Raw genomic sequence first — 22,700 nt, forward strand, 5'->3', positions numbered from 1 at the left:
ATCAGGTCATCGGAAAGCCTGAAACACATAAAACAACATGTCGATCAGGTCATCAGGGAGCCTGAAACACATAAAACAACATGTCGATCAGGTCATCGGAAAGCCTGAAACACATAAAACAATGTGTCGATCAGGTCATCGGAAAGCCTGAAACACATAAAACAATGTGTCGATCAGGTCATCAGAAAGCCTGAAACACATAAAACAACGTGTCAATCAGGTCATCGGAAAGCCTGAAACACATAAAACAACATGTTGATCAGGTCATCGGAAAGCCTGAAACACATAAAACAACATGTCGATCAGGTCATCGGAAAGCCTGAAACACATAAAACAACATGTCGATCAGGTCATCAGGGAGCCTGAAACACATAAAACAACATGTCGATCAGGTCATCGGAAAGCCTGAAACACATAAAACAATGTGTCGATCAGGTCATCGGAAAGCCTGAAACACATAAAACAATGTGTCGATCAGGTCATCAGAAAGCCTGAAACACATAAAACAACGTGTCAATCAGGTCATCGGAAAGCCTGAAACACATAAAACAACATGTTAATCAGGTCATCGGAAAGCCTGAAACACATAAAACAACATGTCGATCAGGTCATCGGAAAGCCTGAAACACATGAAACAACATGTCGATCAGGTCATCAGGGAGCCTGAAACACATAAAACAATGTGTCGATCAGGTCATCGGAAAGCCTGAAACACACAAAACAATGTGTCGATCAGGTCATCGGAAAGCCTGAAACACATAAAACAACGTGTCAATCAGGTCATCGGAAAGCCTGAAACACATAAAACAACATGTTAATCAGGTCATCGGAAAGCCTGAAAAACATAAAACAACATGTCGATCAGGTCATCGGAAAGCCTGAAACACATAAAACAACATGTCGATCAGGTCATCAGGGAGCCTGAAACACATAAAACAATGTGTCGATCAGGTCATCGGAAAGCCTGAAACACACAAAACAATGTGTCGATCAGGTCATCGGAAAGCCTGAAACACATAAAACAACGTGTCGATCAGGTCATCGGAAAGCCTGAAACACACAAAACAACATGTCGATCAGGTCATCAGAGAGCCTCAAACACACAAAACAACATGTCGATCAACATGTCAATCAGGTCATCAGGGAGTTTGAAACACATAAAACAATGTGTCGATCAGGTCATCAGAAAGCCTGAAACACACAAAACAATGTGTCGATCAGGTCATCAGAAAGCCTGAAACACATAAAACAATGTGTCAATCAGGTCATCAGAAAGCCTGAAACACACAAAACAACAGGTCGATCAGGTCACCGGAGAGCCTAAAACACCCAAAACAATGTGTCAAACACATTACAGGTCATCGGGGAGCCTGAAACACACAAAAAGATTCAATCAGGTCATCAGAGAGACTGAAACACAAAATAATGTGTCCATTACATTACAGGTCATCAGAGAGCCTGAAACACAAAACAACCTGTCAATCACATTACAATCAGTTATAATCAGAGGAAATTCACATGGTAGGTTCTTACAAACACAAACACACACACACAAACACAAAGACATACAACACAAACACACACAAACACAAACAACACAAATACACACAATGTATTAAATCACCAATGCTGTAAGAGTTATAATGAAACTTTCAACTCACATGGTAGGTTCTCGTCATTGAAGCTGATTTCGACTTCGTGACGTCCCGGCTCCACAGGAATAAAACTGATTTCATAGACGCCAAGTTCAGGCAGCTCCACTTCGTTAGGAAGGTTTCCGTTGTTAACCATTATCTGTAACTGACCTTCCCCTGCCTTTCGTACGTCAACTGTCAAAACACAAAACACAGTCCTTACACGCATATTAAATCACAAAACAGTCCTTACACGCATATTAAATCACAAAACAGTCCTTACACGCATATTAAATCACAAAACAGTCCTTACATGTATATTAAATCACAAAACAGTCCTTACACGCATATTAAATCACAAAACAGTCCTTACATGTATATTAAATCACAAAACAGTCCTTAGACCATATATTAAATCACAAAACAGTCCTTAGACCATATATTAAATCACAAAACAGTCCTTACACGCATATTAAATCACAAAACAGTCCTTACACGCATATTAAATCACAAAACAGTCCTTACACGCATATTAAATCACAAAACAGTCCTTAGACCATATATTAAATCACAAAACAGTCCTTACACGCATATTAAATCACAAAACAGTCCTTGCACATATATTAAACCACAAAACAGTCCTTACACATATATTAAATCACAAAACAGTCCTTAGACCATATATTAAATCACAAAACAGTCCTTACACGCATATTAAATCACAAAACAGTCCTTAGACCATATATTAAATCACAAAACAGTCCTTAGACCATATATTAAATCACAAAACAGTCCTTAGACCATATATTAAATCACAAAACAGTCCTTGCACATATATTAAATCACAAAACAGTCCTTACACATATATTAAACCACAAAAGTCCTTGCACATATATTAAATCACAAACAGTCCTTACACATATATTAAATCACAACACAGTCCATGCACATATATTAAATCACAAAACAGTCCTTGCACATATATTAAACCACAAAACAGTCATTACACATATATTAAATCACAAAACAGTCCTTACATGTATATTAAATCACAAAACAGTCCTTACATGTATATTAAATCACAAAACAGTACTTAGGCATATTAAATCAAAAAACAGTCCTTAGGCATATTAAATCACAAAACAGTTCTTATGCATAATTTTATATTAAATCACAAGTCTTTACAAGTAAATATTAAATCACAAAACAGTCCTTACGCATAATTTTATATTAAATCACAAAAGTCCTTACAAGTGTATATTAAATCATAAAACAGTCCTTATACACATATTAAAACAAGTCCTGTCATGTATATTAAAATACAAAACATGCAGTCCTTACACACATTTAAGTTGGTGCCTCTGTTTTATTTTAACATTTGGAAAAGAAGACAAATCGAACTCACTTGTGAATCTGATTGGTCGGTTGACGTATCCGTCATGTAGAGCGGAGACGATGATAGCGCGAGCATCGTATGCCTTGGCCGTAAATGGGCTGCCTCCCGCCTCAACCGTGCCACATTTTACACACACCATGTGATCTCCTGTAACAAAGTTTGTTTTGTTTAACGACACCACTAGAGCACATTGATTTATTAATCATCAGCTATTGGAAGGAATGAAATGTTTTATTTAATGATGCATTCAACACATTTTATTTACAGTTATATGGCGTCAGACATGGTTAAGGAATAAACAGATATTGAGAGAGGAAACCCGCTGTTGCCACTTCATGGGCTACTCTTTTCGATTAGCAGCAAGGATCTTTTATATGCACCATCCCACAGACAGGATAGTACATACCACAGCCTTTGTTACACCAGTTGTGGAGCACTGGATGGAATGAGAAATAGCCCAATGGGTCCACCTACGGGGATCGATCCCAGACCGACCGCGCATCAAGCGAATGCTTTACCACTGGGCTATGTCCCGCACTCGGCTATTGGATGTCAAACATTTGGTCATTTCTGACATATAGTCTTAGAGAGGAAACCCGCTACATTTGGTAATTTCTGACATGTAGTCTTAGAGAGGAAACCCGCTGCATTTGGTAATTTCTGACACGTAGTCTTAGAGAGGAAACCCGCTGCATTTGGTAATTTCTGACATATAGTCTTAGAGAGGAAACCCGCTACATTTGGTAATTTCTGACATATAGTCTTAGAGAGGAAACCCGCTGCATTTGGTAATTTCTGACATATAGTCTTAGAGAGGAAACCCGCTGCATTTGGTAATTTCTGACATATAGTCTTAGAGAGGAAACCCGCTGCATTTGGTAATTTCTGACATATAGTCTTAGAGAGGAAACCCGCTGCATTTGGTAATTTCTGACATATAGTCTTAGAGAGGAAACCCGCTGCATTTGGTAATTTCTGACATATAGTCTTAGAGAGGAAACCCGCTGCATTTGGTAATTTCTGACATATAGTCTTAGAGAGGAAACCCGCTGCATTTGGTAATTTCTGACATATAGTCTTAGAGAGGAAACCCGCTGCATTTGGTAATTTCTGACATGTAGTCTTAGAGAGGAAACCCGCTGCATTTGGTAATTTCTGACATGTAGTCTTAGAGAGGAAACCCGCTACATTTGGTAATTTCTGACATATAGTCTTAGAGAGGAAACCCGCTGCATTTGGTAATTTCTGACATGTAGTCTTAGAGAGGAAACCCGCTGCATTTGGTAATTTCTGACATGTAGTCTTAGAGAGGAAACCCGCTACATTTGGTAATTTCTGACATGTAGTCTTAGAGAGGAAACCCGCTACATTTGGTAATTTCTGACAAGTAGTCTTAGAGAGGAAACCCGCTACATTTGGTAATTTCTGACATGTAGTCTTAGAGAGGAAACCCGCTACATTTGGTAATTTCTGACATGTAGTCTTAGAGAGGAAACCTGCTGCATTTGGTAATTTCTGACATGTAGTCTTAGAGAGGAAACCCGCTGCATTTGGTAATTTCTGACATGTAGTCTTAGAGAGGAAACCTGCTGCATTTGGTAATTTCTGACATATACTGTATATCTTCGCCTGTAAGTTGATCTCGGCTATAAGTCGAGTCCCTAATTTCAAGCCCTAAAAACTTATTTTTTTATTGACCCGTTTATAAGTCGACCCATGAAAAACAATTTATAAATATTGAAGTATTTCTTATTTTCAGCACATGAGAACAATAATGTACAATATTTGAACAAAAGAAAATTATTTTACAAACTTCGGTTTTAACGTTTTGTACATTGCAAACAAGTAACATAGCATCAAAACGAAATATTCCCTTAGTAGATAGTGAAAGCTGTTTGGCTGTTACCGTATGGCACTGTACAGCATGGTTTTGTGCACAGACAACAACTTTATTTATAAACACTGACAACAGATCACTACGATAAAACTGAAAGTATCAGTTAATCACATGTTTTGCCGCCATATTAATACATGTAAGGAGGACAACTCTGGAAAGTACACTGGTTTTGTACCAAATGATGTATGTCCCTATTGCTCTAGTGAACTGTAGAGATCAGTCTAATCTGTTTTAAGGGAAAGCTCAGTAATATTCATGAAGTTAATCACTGACAAAACATTGTTTGAACAACCATTAATGCCAGTGACCAGATTTCAAAATAAACTCAGGCAACAGGTAGTTAGTATTGTTTACATTTTTGCTATTAGTGATGACGGTTATTTTAACTAAGTGGACTGTTCTCTTGGCATGTGAGTGAGATTGCACGCCTTTTTGCATAACCAAAACCGTTCTAATGCCAAACAAAAAAGGTTATAAAAAATAAATGTGTCAAATTAACATATTTGAGTATAAATACAGGGCATACTTCAACAATAAAACTTGTAAAATAATCCCCAAAATGGTAATATTTTTAGGTGAATTTTTTTTACCCTCTTATAAGTCGACCCCCCCAGTTATAAAATAATTTTTGGGTGAAAAAAATTCGACTTATAGGCGAAGATATACGGTAGTCTTAGAGAGGAAACCCGCTACATTTGGTAATTCTGACATGTAATCTTAGAGAGGAAACCCGCTACATTTGGTAATTCTGACATATAGTCTTAGAGAGGAAACCCGCTACATTTGGTAATTCTGACATGTAATCTTAGAGAGGAAACCCGCTACATTTGGTATTTCTGACATATAGTCTTAGAGAGGAAACCCGCTATATTTGGTAATTCTGACATGTAATCTTAGAGAGGAAACCCGCTACATTTGGTAATTCTGACATATAATCTTAGAGAGGAAACCCGCTACATTTAGTAATTTCTGACATATAGTCTTAGAGAGGAAACCCGCTACATTTGGTAATTTCTGACATGTAGTCTTAGAGAGGAAACCCGCTACATTTGGTAATTTCTGACATATAGTCTTAGAGAGGAAACCCGCTACATTTGGTAATTTCTCACACAGTTTTAGAGAGGAAACCCACTACATTTTTCCATTAGTAGCAAGGGATCTTTTATATGCACCATCCCACAAACAGGACAACACATACCATGGTGTTTGAAATACCAGTCATGGTGCACTGGCTGGAACTAGAAATAACCCTATTGGCCCACCAACAGGGATCAATCCCAAACTGACCGTGCATCAAGCGAGTGCTTTACCACTGGACTACGTCCCACCCCCGACATATGGTTACGGATCACACAGATAATGAAGAGGAAACCCACTGCAGCCACGCAATAGGCTACTCATTTTGATTACCATCAAGGGATCTTTTACATGGTTACGGATCATACAGATAATGAATAGGAAACTCACAGCAGCATGCAACAGGCTACTCGTTTTGATTACCATCAAGGGCTCTTTTACATGGTTACGGATCACACAGATAACAAAGAGGAAACCCACTGCAGCCACGCAATAGGCTACTCATTTTGGTTACCATCAAGGGATCTTTTACATGGTTACAGATCACACAGATAATGAAGAGGAAACCCACTGCAGCCACGCAATAGGCTACTCGTTTTGATTACCATCAAGGGATCTTTGATATGGTTAAGGATCATACAGATAATGAATAGGAAACCCCAACAACAAGAAGTACAACTTACCAACTTCTCTGGGTATGTACTGCACCCGGACTTCGTCAGAACCCTCGGTTACCAGGTCAACAGGAACATTGGAACCATCGGGGGCTACAATACCAAAACAATATTATTAACCATATAGCTTTGTTAACTTTTAATGCTTTTTACAAACCTGAACATACATAAATAATTCGAAAGAAATATTTGTGATTAATATTTAAAGGAATTTGTGAGTTAAGATATAAAATATTGTTCATACATTAATAAATAAATTTCCATTATTGGTATACTAAAAGGACATGGTGAAAAATTAAATGAACATCTAAAGAAATTTGTTTAACACAATTTATTTGATCTTTTCAGTTTAACTACATATTTTCAGAAAGTATTTACAATTTATTAAGTTAATATCTGAACAGTATGCACTGCAGTTTATTGACTAAATTTGATGAACCATAATATTTATTACATTTTTAGATAAATAAAACTCTAGTCTAATAAAATAATATAGATGTATTAACTACATCTACAAGTACTCTTCTCAACTATGTTTATAAATGTTTGATATGAAGAAAAAGCTGTATCTACCATGTGTTATAAACTAAAGAGGTGTACAATGTTATACTATGTGTTACTATGTGTTACTTTGTGCAGTGATCTACAGCAAGTGGTGAAAAGCTGAATTTCAACATTATAAAAATAATAAACTAATGTTCATGCCTCCTGGACGCCCTGTCAATAATCCTCTTATAGTTAAAGTTTCTTTTGTTTAACAACACCACTAGAGCACATAGATCTATTAATCATCGGTTATTGGATGTCAAACATTTGGCAATTTTGACAGTCTTAGAGAGGAAACCAATTAAATTTTTTCATTAGTAGCAAGGGATCTTTTATATATGCACCATCCCACTGACAGGATAGCACATACCACAGCCTTTGATATATCAGTTGTGGTGCACTGGCTGGAACAAGAAATAACCCAATGGGCTAACTGACGAGGATCAACCCCAAACCGACCGTGCACCAAATGGGCGTTTTACAATTGGGCTTCCTCCCTCCCATTCTTATAGTTAGAGGAAATCTTCATATACTGATATTCAGTGGAAAGTACAATTAGGCATCATAACCATAACAAACCCACTCCAAATTTATAGTTAGAGCAAATCTTCATATACTGATATTCAGTGGAAAGTACAATTAGGCATCATAACCACAACAAACCCACTCCAAACTTATAGTTAGAGAGCAAATCTTCATATACTGATATTCAGTGGAAAGTACAATTAGGCATCATAACCACAACAAACCCACTCCAAACTTATAGTTAGAGAGCAAATCTTCATATACTGATATTCAGTGGAAAGTACAATTAGGCATCATAACCACAAAAAACCCCACTCCAAACTTATAGCTAGAGAGCAAATCTTCATATACTGATATTCAGTGGAAAGTACAATTAGGCATCATAACCACAAAAAAACCCACTCCAAACTTATAGCTAGAGAGCAAATCTTCATATACTGATATTCAGTGGAAAGTACAATTAGGCATCATAACCACAACAAACTCACTCCAAACTGTGTAGTACAGTAATTCATTTGTTATGGATTACAAGAGGCACGAAGCATTTAGAATATTATTTTCAAACTAAATGATTTTTATACATTCTATCCCAAAATTAGCAAAAAACCCACAATATTTATAGCACTAGAAACTGTGTTAGCAAACTGCTATATAAGTGACAAAAAAAACAAAACAAAAAAATTAAACCAAAGTAAACACCATCCAAACACCGAAACAAATGTTCTAATCGATAAAAAGAAACAAACAAATACAAAACAATTAATAACAATTGACAAAACAAATACATTTAAAGGAAATCAATATTTTTAAGAACACCTCAGTACATTCTAAACTACAGCTATTTGGTGTCCAAAACATAATTATTTATTATTAAGGACTTGAACATGTAATTCTTTATTATAAAGGACTTGAACATGTAATTCTTTATTATAAAGGACTTGAACAAGTAATTCTTTATTATAAAGGACTTGAACATGTAATTCTTTATTATAAAGGACTTGAACAAGTAATTCTTTATTATAAAGGACTTGAACAAGTAATTCTTTATTATAAAGGACTTGAACATGTAATTCTTTATTATAAAGGACTTGAACAAGTAATTCTTTATTATAAAGGACTTGAACATGTAATTCTTTATTATAAAGGACTTGAACAAGTAATTCTTTATTATAAAGGACTTGAACATGTAATTCTTTATTATAAAGGACTTGAACAAGTAATTCTTTATTATAAAGGACTTGAACATGTAATTCTTTATTATAAAGGACTTGAACAAGTAATTCTTTATTATAAAGGACTTGAACATGTAATTCTTTATTATAAAGGACTTGAACATGTAATTCTTTATTATAAAGGACTTGAACAAGTAATTCTTTATTATGGACTTTAAAATGTAATCATTTATTATCAAGGACTTTAACATGTAATTCTTTATTATTAAGGACTTCAACATGTAATTCTTTATTATTAAGGACTCCAACATGTAATTCTTTATTATTAAGGACTCCAACATGTAATTCTTTATTATTAAGGACTTCAACATGTAATTCTTTATTATTAAGGACTTTAAAATGTAATCATTTATTATCAAGGGCTTTAACATGTATTTAATACAGACTTTAACATGTAATTCTTTATTATTACTGACATGCTTTCAGAGTCAGTTGTGTGTAGGTATGAAACTGTGTTACATGTCAGTACACAGTAATCATGCTAATCTGGATCATATTCAGATTATTTTTATGAAACTAACCACGATTTTATCTCCAGAATTCAACTTCACACCTACATTACAATGTAAATTGTATCCCTACAAACAAATATAATACAATTACAGCATACCAATTCTCATGCCAGTGAACAATTGCATTATACAGGTCAAATATAATACAATTACAGCATACCAATTCTCATGCCAGTGAACAATTGCATTATACAGGTCAAAGAAATGAAAATAAATATTAATAAAAAAAAAATTGCCATACAATGCAGATACACCAATACAAAATACACAGCAAAACAATTTGGAAAAAAATATTTTATTAATTAAATATATTGTCTTAATAACCAGACCAGCTTCATTTGTGAACTTAGTGACATAATGTGACAAGTTGTAAAACAATGTGACACTATACATCATTCACACATTGCCTTGGTAACCAGATATCTGGTTAATATAGTGTCACGTGACCATCTGCACCATTTGTACACATTGCCTTGATAACCAGATATCTGGTTAATATAGTGACATGTGACCATCTTCACCATTTGTACACATTGCCTTGATAATCAGATTTCTTTAATATAGTGACATGTGACACTATACACCATTCGTACACATTGCTTAAGTAACCAGATCTGTTTAATATAGTGACATGTGACACTATACACCATTCTAACACATTGCTTTGGTAACCAGATCTGTTTAATACAGTGACATATGTGACACTATACACCATTCACACATTGTCTTGGTAACCATATTTCTGGTTACTACAGTGACGTTTGACAGTGTTCACCATGAGAAAAATCAATGCAAGCTGAAAATCATTTTCCTTAAATGATATGTGACACTAATACACCATTCAAACACATTGCCTTGGTAACCAGATATTCTGTTTAACAATCGATACTTCAAGTCAAGTCTTCTAATGTGACACTTTTGACAACTACGGTATAAAACATGACATCTTGTATACCAAGAACCTGTCTATAACGGATAATTTATTCCCATCAACCCATAAATACAGACTCAACTGTTGTACAATTTTGATGGAACAAGCAAGAATTTAGGGTATAAAACAATTCCCAAATAAGTTCAATAAATTTTATGTGGCATTTATCCAAGTGTGATAATGTATCTATTATTCACAAACTGTAATGTCACACACAAAGCAGTTACTAATTTATTTATTAAAAAACTTTTATTTAACCCACTTCTACACACACGGTTCATATTCTATCAAATTCGACTGTATATAATCCCCTGCGTGTGCTGTAAATATCACTGTTATGCAGGGTGTAACAGGTATCTATGAGAATGGCCAATACAGCACAAAATTTAAGTTTTTTGAGTAAAATTCAGCAAACGTTATTTTACAATATTTGTGTTTTTACACAGTTCTTTACACTTTTTTGTTTAATTCATTGAATTTTTATTTTCATGTTGATCATCACTTTATTTATTTGCACACCATATTTGACACCCTATAGCCGGTATTTTTCGTGCTGGGGTGTCGTTAAAATCATTAATTCATTCTGTACTGAATCTGAATAACAAAACCGTAATACGCAACCAAGACCGTATCTCTGTACAATACAGTCGAATGGGCATTTGGCAAAATAGTGGTTGATTCCATGAATCCATATCTACTGCCTCGTCTATAGGAGGACAGCCACTCATGATGAGATCTTTTAGTGGAGATTTCATCCCTCTTGCACTGCCACAAAGAGGACTGCCATTCCCAGACTAGTTTACTAAATCAAAACTAGCACCAGACAGAGCTCATTAGAATAAGTACAGCTGTGATGACATGCACTCACGAATCACAGTCACAACAGTTCTGCCAACAGAATTAATTGGTGTTAACAGGCCTGTTTATCCCTGTTTCAGCACAGTTACATACATCTGTACATATCAGTCTAGGACGTAGTTTGCCTGGAGTGGACAGCGAGTTCAGAAAGATCTCAAGGTGAGACATTGTGAATTTTATTCTAGAAAGATCAAAGTAGTCAGAAAATGACAGTAATTGGGTGATGGGTGGTCTAGTTGTATATTAATTTGAATGCATTATCTTCAGAGATGGGGGCACTGACCCCTCCCTATAACTTCCAACATGTGATGATGTGTTGTTATGATTGGTTATAAACCATTGTTTACACAAAATGAACAATGGGTAAAATGTTTGGATAAAATAAAACGGATAAAACTAATCGCAGCCTAAGAGCATTTTATGATAAAAAAAGAAAATAGTATTTTTATTTCACGTTTTATTTACAAACTTCAGTTTTTCTCTTTTTCTCTCTCTCACTCTCTCTCTCACTCTCTCACTCAAAACAGGACAATGGCGTGGTCTATATTGAATGTTTTATTTACAAACTTCAGTTTTGTTTTTTATACATATTCTCTCTCTCTCTCTCTTAAAATGTGACAATGGCATGGTCTGTATTGAATCTTTTATTTACAAACTTCAGTTTTGTTTTTATCTTTGTCTAAATTAAAATGGGACGATAGGACTCTGTACCGAGTGTTTTATTTACAAATTTCATCTCTTTTATTTTCATCTCTCTCTCAAGAAGTGATTTCAGTTACATGTGACTGCGATATGAAAATGTGATGATTGGACTCGGTTTGTACTGAGTTTTATTTTCATCTCTTTCACTCAAGAAGTGATTTCAGTTACCTGTGACTGTAATATGAAAATGTGATGATTGGACTCGGTTTGTACGGAGTTTTATTCTCATCTCTCTTTCAAGAAGTGATTTCAGTTACCTGTGACTGCGATATGAAAATGTGACGATTGGACTCGGTTTGTACAGAGTTTTATTCTCATCTCTCTTTCAAGAAGTGATTTCAGTTACCTGTGACTGCGATATGAAAATGTGACGATGGCACTCTGTTTGTACTGATCGTGAACTCGGCCACTTTGTTCACCTGGACGAAACAAACACCGCCGTCATCCATGACACACACGTCTTCAAGACTTAGCACATCGACGCGCCACGGACTCCCTGAAACAGTGTTAATCAATCAGTATTTATAAACACCCCAGCACATAACAATGCATTCACTTGGCTATTGGGTGTGTTTTGACAGTCAAGTTAAAGTTTGTTTTAATTAAGAACACTATTAAGCAAAAAAAAAGAAGGGTTTTTTTGTTTAACCACACCATTAAAGCACATTGATTAATTAATCATCGGCTATTGGATGTCAAACATTTGGTAATTCTGACACAGTCAGAGGAAACCTGCTACATGTTTCCATTAACAGCAAGGGATCTTTTATATGCACTTTCCCACAGACAGAAAAGCACATACCATGGCCTTTGATAAGTTGTGGTGCACTGGTTGGAACGAGATCATTTGAATGTATCCACCGAGCTGCGACACAAGCACATCAGGCGAGCACTCAACCAACTGAGCTAAATCACGCCCCTGTCTAACATCTATGTCTTTGAGGAAACCTGTTACATTTTTCCTTTAACAGCAAGGAATCTTTTATATGCACTTCCCACATACAGGACAACATATACCATGGTCTTTGAAACATCAATGGTGAGGCACTGGTTGGGATGGGAAAAGCCCAATCAGAGAATGGAAGGAAGGAAATGTTTTATTTAACGACACACTCAACACATTTTATTTACTATTATATGGCGTCAGATATATGGTTAAGAACCACAGATATCGAGGGAGGAAACCCGCTGTCACCACTTCATGGGCCACTCTTTTCGATTAGCAGCAAAGGATCTTTTATATGCACCATCCCACAGACAGGATAACATATACCACGGCTTTTGATATACCAGTCGTGGTGCACTGGCTGGAGCGATATGATATACTATAAGGTTATTATACAATGTTGCTTACAATATAGAATTTTATTGTACGAATTAATTACAAGATTCCATACTGCGATGCAAGCACCTCAAGCCAGTACTCGGCCGACACAGCTAATCACTCAGCCAATCACTCAGGTAAATCACTCAGCCAATCACTCAGCTAAATCCCGTCCCCAAAATAATTTGAAATGAAAATATTGCACCCACCTTCAACTGGCTGGTCATTGAATGTCAAGGCCACAACATGGGTTTCTGCCACTTCTGGCACATAAGACGCAGTAAAGTTGTTATTACCATTGTTGACAACACTGCATGAAACTCTGCCTTCATTCACCTGTATCTCTATATTCCCTGAACCAGCTCGCGACACATCAACTGAAGAAAACATAAAACAAAACACATATTTTATAATACATAGAGGTTATTACCAGAGTGTGTTTCAGTATCATCGGTATCTAATAGAGTTGAATCCCATTGGCTCGAACCCCGTCACTGCTCGAAAAGTGTTCAACCCATCGAGTAGTTCGACCCAAACATTCAGTCAAAATCATGTAAGTATAACTCATGACTTCGTTTTTGGTTCGAGCGTTGCGGTGTGGTCGACCCTTCAGAGTTCAACCCAACGAGATTCTACTGTATTAGGATTAAAAAGTGTAAACTGTATATGCAACTTTAATTCCATCATCCAATGGTGTCGTGCCAAAGTTGTATCATAATTACCACACATGTGACATCAAAGGGAAAAGTACTATGTCATAATACATAGAGGTTATCACCAGAGAGTGTTTCAGTATCATCAATATCATATTAGGAATACAAATTGTATTATGTGAGCCTCTGGTGAACTGAACTGAACTGAACTGAACTGAATTAAATTGAATTAAATCATTTTAACTGAACATAACTTAATAGACTGTTTATTTTACAATCATTTTATTTTAATTAGGTTTAATATCAATTTAATTTTAAAACATATTAAATCAAATGTATCACTACTAAATTGGTGAAATGTATTACAGTAAAAAGAAAAACTTAAAAAAGAAATGATTGCTTTATAACAAACTTAAGAAAAAACTTACTTTGAAAAGACACAGCATTTCCTAGAAATGAGTATGAAGGCATTTCTGAAATGACCACTTTTCCGGGAATATACGCCTTCACTGTGAATGGACTGCCATTGAGTGGTTCCCCAAAGAAAGACAGGTTAATCTTGTAGTCTCCTACAAAACAGAGAACAGGAATGAATGGTTAATCATTTTGTCTTATTAGTTGCTGTTTAAAGTCTGAACCACATTGTTAACAACCAAGATGAATTACTCTCCTACCTTTAATTACCGTTAGATTGTCAATCCCCATACTTTGTTCAAACACAATCGTGAGAAAACCTTTACAATGACACAGATCTCACATGCTAGATTATAATCATGTCACCTAAATTGACTTTGTCCCATAGGACAAAACACATGCAATTTTATGCTGGCTGTAATTGTTTGCATTTTTCTGGAATTCTCTTCGAAAGGTGGATGGATATGACATAATCTAACAACGTCATGACATGTGATAACGTTTAATGCAACTGTCATGACGTCAGATTAACTATATCACATACTCCGGAGGCTTCCGCCCCTCTTGAAGAGCAAAAAAGCAAAATGGCAGATGGAGATCTTAGCAAATGAATGAATGTTTGATTATTTAATGACACCACAGCATAAAAAATACATTGGTTAATTTATTGGATGTCAAACTATTGTAAATGCAAAAAGTGATGAACCACATCAATATAAAAATTCATGAGGTAAATTAAAACACAGTGTAAAGGACTGTGAAAAAAGGACAAATGTCACAGGGGTAAAATTAAAATTGATTAAAATTCAGTATCATTCATGTAGGTCATGTTACAGTCATTACACTCCAATTGAAGAGTTATTTACACCTCAATGAAAAACAATGAAAACAAAATAGCAGAAAGAGATCTTAGTAAATGAATGAATGTTTGAATATTTAACAACACCCCAAGCATACGAAAAATACATTGGTTAATTTATTGGATGTCAAACTATTGTAAATGCAAAAAGTGATGAACCACATCAATATAAAAATTCATGAGGTAAATTAAGGCACACAGTGCAAAAAAAAATATGGTTATATGGTGTCAGAGGACATGTAAGTTAAGGACCACACAGATTTGGAGAGGAAACCTGCTGTTGCCACACAGGCTATCCTAATTTTTATGACCAGGCTTCATGTGGGATCTTTTATTTGAAACAACAGACACAGGCAGGATAGCACTAAACCATGGCCTATTGTTGAACCAGTTATGGATCACTGGTCGGTGCAAGTGTATTTTACACCTACAATTGACAATCCCTTGTAGTTAGCACTCACTCAGGGTTCGGAGTCGGTATCTGGATTTAAAAATCCCATGCCTCGTGTGGGATCCAAACCCAGTACCTACCAGCCTGTAGACTGATGGCTAATTTTAAATTTTAAAGAAACAGACAATCCTTAATTGTAGTTACTAACCTGCTTCATGTGGTGTGTATTTTAAAGAGATAACAGACAATCCTTAATTGTAGTTACTAACCTGCTTCATGTGGTGTGTATTTTAAAGAGATAACAGACAATCCTTAATTGTAGTTACTAACCTGCTTCATGTGGTGTGTATTTTAAAGAGATAACAGACAATCCTTAACAGACTAATCCTTAATTGTAGTTACTAACCTGTTTAACCTGCTTCATGTGGTGTATTTTAAAGAGATAACAGACAATCCTTAATTGTAGTTACTAACATGTGGTGTGTATTTTAAAGAGATAACAGACAATCCTTAATTGTAGTTACTAACCTGCTTCATGTGGTGTGTATTTTAAAGAGATAACAGACAATCCTTAATTGTAGTTACTAACCTGCTTCATGTGGTGTGTATTTTAAAGAGATAACAGACAATCCTTAATTGTAGTTACTAACCTGCTTCATGTGGTGTGTATTTTAAAGAGATAACAGACAATCCTTAATTGTAGTTACTAACCTGCTTCATGTGGTGTGTATTTTAAAGAGATAACAGACAATCCTTAATTGTAGTTACTAACCTGCTTCATGTGGTGTGTATTTTAAAGAGATAACAGACAATCCTTAATTGTAGTTACTAACCTGCTTCATGTGGTGTGTATTTTAAAGAGATAACAGACAATCCTTAATTGTAGTACTAACTAACCTGCTTCATGTGGTGTGTATTTTAAAGAGATAACAGACAATCCTTAATTGTAGTTACTAACCTGCTTCATGTGGTGTGTATTTTAAAGAGATAACAGACAATCCTTAATTGTAGTTACTAACCTGCTTCATGTGGTGTGTATTTTAAAGAGATAACAGACAATCCTTAATTGTAGTTACTAACCTGCTTCATGTGGTGTGTATTTTAAAGAGATAACAGACAATCCTTAATTGTAGTTACTAACCTGCTTCATGTGGTGTGTATTTTAAAGAAATAACAGACAATCCTTAATTGTAGTTACTAACCTGCTTCATGTGGTGTGTATTTTAAAGAGATAACAGACAATCCTTAATTGTAGTTACTAACCTGCTTCATGTGGTGTGTATTTTAAAGAGATAACAGACAATCCTTAATTGTAGTTACTAACCTGCTTCATGTGGTGTGTATTTTAAAGAGATAACAGACAATCCTTAATTGTAGTTACTAACCTGCTTCATGTGGTGTGTATTTTAAAGAGATAACAGACAATCCTTAATTGTAGTTACTAACCTGCTTCATGTGGTGTGTATTTTAAAGAAATAACAGACAATCCTTAATTGTAGTTACTAACCTGCTTCATGTGGTGTGTATTTTAAAGAGATAACAGACAATCCTTAATTGTAGTTACTAACCTGCTTCATGTGGTGTGTATTTTAAAGAGATAACAGACAATCCTTAATTGTAGTTACTAACCTGCTTCATGTGGTGTGTATTTTAAAGAGATAACAGACAATCCTTAATTGTAGTTACTAACCTGCTTCATGTGGTGTGTATTTTAAAGAGATAACAGACAATCCTTAATTGTAGTTACTAACCTGCTTCATGTGGTGTGTATTTTAAAGAGATAACAGACAATCCTTAATTGTAGTTACTAACCTGCTTCATGTGGTGTGTATTTTAAAGAGATAACAGACAATCCTTAATTGTAGTTACTAACCTGCTTCATGTGGTGTGTATTTTAAAGAGATAACAGACAATCCTTAATTGTAGTTACTAACCTGCTTCATGTGGTGTGTATTTTAAAGAGATAACAGACAATCCTTAATTGTAGACTAACCTGCTTCATGGGGTGTGTATTTTATGCTGTAGTTGTCTTCTTCTTCTTGTTCCATGTGAGTAGAAATCACTTGACCAGATGGCGCTGCAAAATTATTTATAGAGTTAGTGTGATTATCTCCCTTTCGGAGGATAATTTCCACATTGAAAATTGGGGCATATTCACAGCTACATACATTTTGTATAACAATTAAAAAAATTACAACTTAATTGTTTACAATTAGTCTACAACTATATTTAAATTTTAAAATAAAAAATTGTGAAATTAAATCATAATGAAAGTGATAAGAGTGATACAATTTTTTTTAAATTAATGTAATTAAAACATCAACCAAACCATTAAAAGTGAAAAAGTGTTAAAAATTAATTTCACAATCTGTCACCAAAATAATCTACAACCAAAAACATTTTTTTTAAATAAAAATTAAACAAATAATTAGAAAAAGGCAGACGTTTTAAGTCTGTTAGAACTTACCCCGGTCAGTGTGGGTTGGTTACATGATTAGAGGGTCGGTAGAAATAAGGTAAGGAAAAAATCCACATGCCAGCCAGGTCAAAAGTAAAAGAGCACGATAAAGCAAAAATCATCGGTGAGCATCGGAGACGTACATTAGAGAGCGATGGTGTTATTCGCCGCGTGCGAGATGGAAATTGCTTTTAATAGCAGGGTAAGAAGTTATTGTCCAGCTCGTGGTTAAAAGTTTTATATTTTTATTATAGTCACACATATAATTTAAAAATAAAAACATATATAAAAAGAATTAAACATGCATAACATTCCACAATTGATATTCATTGTAAAAAGATATCATTGTATAATGATAAGATTTGTTAAAAGAAGTAAGTTATATATTAAATACATGAACTACCGTATTCAAATACACAAGTATAAAAACTGCTGTTTCAATTCTTCTGAAATAAGGAACATATTTTAACTACATAATGTCTCTATGGCTATTACACAGATACATCCATAAAAGGCCATGGCAGGGCTTATCCCATGGCTAGTGATACCCTGCTCCGGAGTTGGTCACTGGCGAAGTCAGAGACTAAATCCGTAGTGCGCGTGCCTGAACCCTCGTGGATAGGGGCACGTTAATAGAGTTTCCCATTCCAGGCTAGTGATATTCAATGTCAGGCTAGTAAATAACTACTATTGCCATGCCAGACAGGGCTTCTAGATTATGGTAGCCCCACTCCCATGGCTAGTGATATTCAATGTCAGGCTAGTAAATAACTACTACTGACATGCCAGACAGGGCTTCTAGATTATGGTAGCCCCACTCCCATGGCTAGTGATATTCAATGTCGGGCTAGTAAATAACTACTACTGACATGCCAGACAGGGCTTCTAGATTATGGTAGCCCCACTCCCATGGCTAGTGATATTCAATGTCGGGCTAGTAAATAACTACTATCTCCCTCTTTAGGTGACATATCCCATTATTACTATTAACTAATGTTTTTACGCTTTATCTCCCTCTTTAGGTGACATATCCCATTATTACTATTAACTAGTGTTTTTATGCTCTATCTCCCTCTTTAGGTGACATATCCCATTATTACTATTAACTAATGTTTTTACGCTTTATCTCCCTCTTTAGGTGACATATCCCATTATTACTATTAACTAGTGTTTTTACGCTCTATCTCCCTCTTTACCGGCCTTGGTGGCGTCGTGGCAGGCCATCGGTCTACAGGCTGGTAGGTACTGGGTTCGGATCCCAGTCGAGGCATGGGATTTTTAATCCAGATACCGACTCCAAACCCTGAGTGAGTGCTTCGCAAGGCTTAATGGGTAGGTGTAAACCACTTGCACCGACCAGTGATCCATAACTGGTTCAACAAAGGCCATGGTTTGTGCTATCCTGCCTGTGGGAAGCACAAATAAAAGATCCCTTGCTGCCTGTCGTAAAAGAGTAGCCTATGTGGCAACAGCGGGTTTCCTCTAAAAAAAAAAAAAGTGTCAGAATGACCATATGTTTGACGTCCAATAGCCGATGATAAGATAAAAATATCAATGTGCTCTAGCGGCGTCGTTAAATAAAAAAAAAACTTTACTTTACTTTACTATCTCCCTCTTTAGGTGACATATCCCATTATTACTATTAACTAGTGTTTTTACGCTCTATCTCCCTCTTTAGGTGACATATCCCATTATTACTATTAACTAGTGTTTTTACGCTCTATCTCCCTCTTTAGGTGACATATCCCATTATTACTATTAACTAGTGTTTTTACGCTATATCTCCCTCTTTAGGTGACATATCCCATTATTACTATTAATTAGTAAAATTGTTTTAACTTAAAGTAAAGTTGGGCAAGTGGATTTTTAATCGTGGGTCCTGGATTTTATAAAAATCTCTGGAAGCCCTCCCACGGTAGATGGTAGCAGGTTTTCTTCATGACATCCAGTAGCTGATGATTAATAAATCTATGTGCTGTAGTGATGTCATTAAATAAAACATACTGTTTAACTTCTTCTTTTTGTTTTAAATACCATTATGTTAAGCTGTCCAATTAAAGACATCTTCACAAGTCAAGGGTCGTGTTCTGCATCGCTGCCCCAGACAAACTCTTGGCACACATGGCCAGCTTTTCCAGTGTCAGAGGTAATGCCCTTTTATTTGTTAAAAGTTTTTTTGAAAAAAAACCCCAACCAATTATGGCATTTGCATTAATCACAAAATAGTTACAGGGCATTCTATGGGTCCGAAAATAGGCCTCTTCCCAAAACAAAATGGCACTGAAAATCCCAATTTCGGTACTAAAACTTTCCAATATATATATATTTAATTACATGTATGTCTGCTTAATACATTAATTTCACAGTGGTGTACTGCATCATTCAGTGGCCTGAAAAACATCTCAAGTATGATTTACTCGCACAGATTTTCCAAATCCCGTCAGTTAACATATAACAAGAAAGAATGTACAGCCCAGATGCATCATAGACGAGTTTAAATCATTCCAAGATGTACCAAGCTATGTGATTTGTCCAAGATCCAACAAAACTGAACCACTTTGAACACTGAAAACCACATCTAGGTGTCTGAACAGTTTGGAGTCTTGTATTGAGAACAAGAGAGGAAACCCACTGACATCACATAAGCATCTCCTTTCAAGCAGCATCAAAGGATATGTTATAACCATGGACAGAACAGAACATACCACAGCCTTTGATATCTCAGTCATGAGGCTCTGGTTGGAATGGACCTTCACCTAATGGGTTCGTAATGATGAATGGAAACATCTCAATGAACTCAACAATAAATAAATAAATAAATACATAAATAAAAATAATAAATACATAAATATTAAATAAAATAAATAAATAAATATGCTTGCAGTTATATTCAGTGCATTTTTTATTAAAATAGTGGCAAAGATATAATTTTAATGTAATACACAAATTGGTCTTTTAATAAATATTTACATGAGGAAATAAAACACTGTTAGAAATACTAATATATAAATGTTTTTAATTATCCTAGCCAACACGATTTTGACCAAAAAAGGTTTTTTATTTTATTTTTATCTCATACCTTTATGTACAATTTAATGGCTTTGATATATAAATAAAAGTGACACCTCCAGGCAGTTTCACAAGTACAAAGTATATTTACTCAGTTATCTTATGCATCTCATTGATTAGTCCTACTCAATGGACATAGCCAAGCATACAGACATCTGCGATTAGTTCAATCAGAAATACAGCGTTTAAGTCTCAACATTCACAGAAGAGAGAAGCCCGGTAAGATCAGTCTTCCATGTAACATCAATCTTTTTTTTTTTTAAAAGTGAAAAGTTTTGAAAAAGTTAAAAGTTTGTTTTATTTAACAACACCACTAGAGCACATTAATTAATCATCAGCTATTGAATGTTAAACATTTGGTAATTCTGGCTCGTAGTCATCAGAGAAAACCCGCTACATTTTTCCTAATGTAGCAAGGGATCTTTTTATATTCACTTTCCCTACAGACAGGAAAGCACATGCGATGGCCTTTGACCAGTTGAGGTGTACTGGTTGGAATGAGATAAAAACCCAATCAGTTGAATGGATCCACCGAGGTGGTTCAATCCTGTGACGCAAGCACAACTGACCGAGCTAAATCCAACCCCTGAAAAGGTTTGAAATACATGTGTACCACCATGCGTTACTTTACAGGATCCAAACAGCGAATCAAGTCGTTATTATCACAGGCAACTCACTACCAGTACACAACTGATCAAGCTAAATCCCAGCCATGAAAAGGTTTGAAATACATGTGTACCACCATGCGTTACTTTACAGGATCCAAACAGCGAATCAAGTCGTTATTATCACTGGCAACTTACTATTAGTACACAACTGACCGAGCTAAATCCCAGCCATGAAAAGGTTTGAAATACATGTGTACCACCATGCGTTACTTTACAGGATCCAAACAGCAAATCAAGTCGTTATTATCACAGGCAACTCACTACCAGTACACAACTGACCGAGCTAAATCCCAGCCATGAAAAGGTTTGAAATACATGTGTACCACCATGCGTTACTTTACAGGATCCAAACAGCGAATCAAGTCGTTATTATCACAGGCAACTCACTACCGGTACACAACTGACCGAGCTAAATCCCAGCCATGAAAAGGTTTGAAATACATGTGTACCACCATGCGTTACTTTACAGGATCCAAACAGCGAATCAAGTCGTTATTATCACTGGCAACTTACTATTAGTACATAACTGACCGAGCTAAATCCAACCCATGAAAAGGTTTGAAATACATGTGTACCACCGTGCGTTACTTTACAGGATCCAAACAGCGAATCAAGTCGTTATTATCACAGGCAACTCACTACCAGTACACAATTTTGCATCCTGTTCTTCTAGTTATGGAAGCATTAGGGCTAATCAAGGAAATGGGAAATGGGGGGGGGGGGGGGGGGGGGGGCTCACTACCTGTACATGATTTGGCATCCAGGTCATTTGTATTAGTTATGGAAGCATTGGAGGTAATCAAGGAAATGGGAAAGGAAGGGGGGGGGGGGGGTGTCGGTATGAAAAAGTCAAATATGGGAGAAGAATCAGAAGAAAAAA

At 35.6% G+C, this 22,700-nt stretch overlaps 1 protein-coding gene across 2 annotated transcripts in view; it reads right to left on the reverse strand.

Moving 5' to 3' along the window:
• LOC121375756 (filamin-C-like) overlaps positions 1 to 22,700 on the reverse strand; it is a 193,102-nt gene that overhangs the window by 107,398 nt on the left and 63,004 nt on the right. Inside the window, exons 13-19 of one of the 2 annotated variants that reach the window (XM_041503381.1) lie at positions 17,619 to 17,702; positions 14,390 to 14,530; positions 13,518 to 13,685; positions 12,331 to 12,480; positions 6,688 to 6,771; positions 3,040 to 3,177; positions 1,662 to 1,829 (exon numbers count right to left, since the gene is read on the reverse strand). The exons of the other annotated variant lie outside the window; for it this stretch is intronic. Coding sequence (XP_041359315.1) covers positions 1,662 to 1,829; positions 3,040 to 3,177; positions 6,688 to 6,771; positions 12,331 to 12,480; positions 13,518 to 13,685; positions 14,390 to 14,530; positions 17,619 to 17,702 — 933 coding nt within the window. The remainder of the gene's footprint in view (positions 1 to 1,661; positions 1,830 to 3,039; positions 3,178 to 6,687; positions 6,772 to 12,330; positions 12,481 to 13,517; positions 13,686 to 14,389; positions 14,531 to 17,618; positions 17,703 to 22,700) is intronic. 2 annotated transcript variants of the gene reach the window in all.

This window comes from Gigantopelta aegis, chromosome 1 (genome assembly GCF_016097555.1).
Source record: "Gigantopelta aegis isolate Gae_Host chromosome 1, Gae_host_genome, whole genome shotgun sequence".
Lineage (NCBI taxonomy): Eukaryota > Metazoa > Mollusca > Gastropoda > Neomphalida > Peltospiridae > Gigantopelta > Gigantopelta aegis.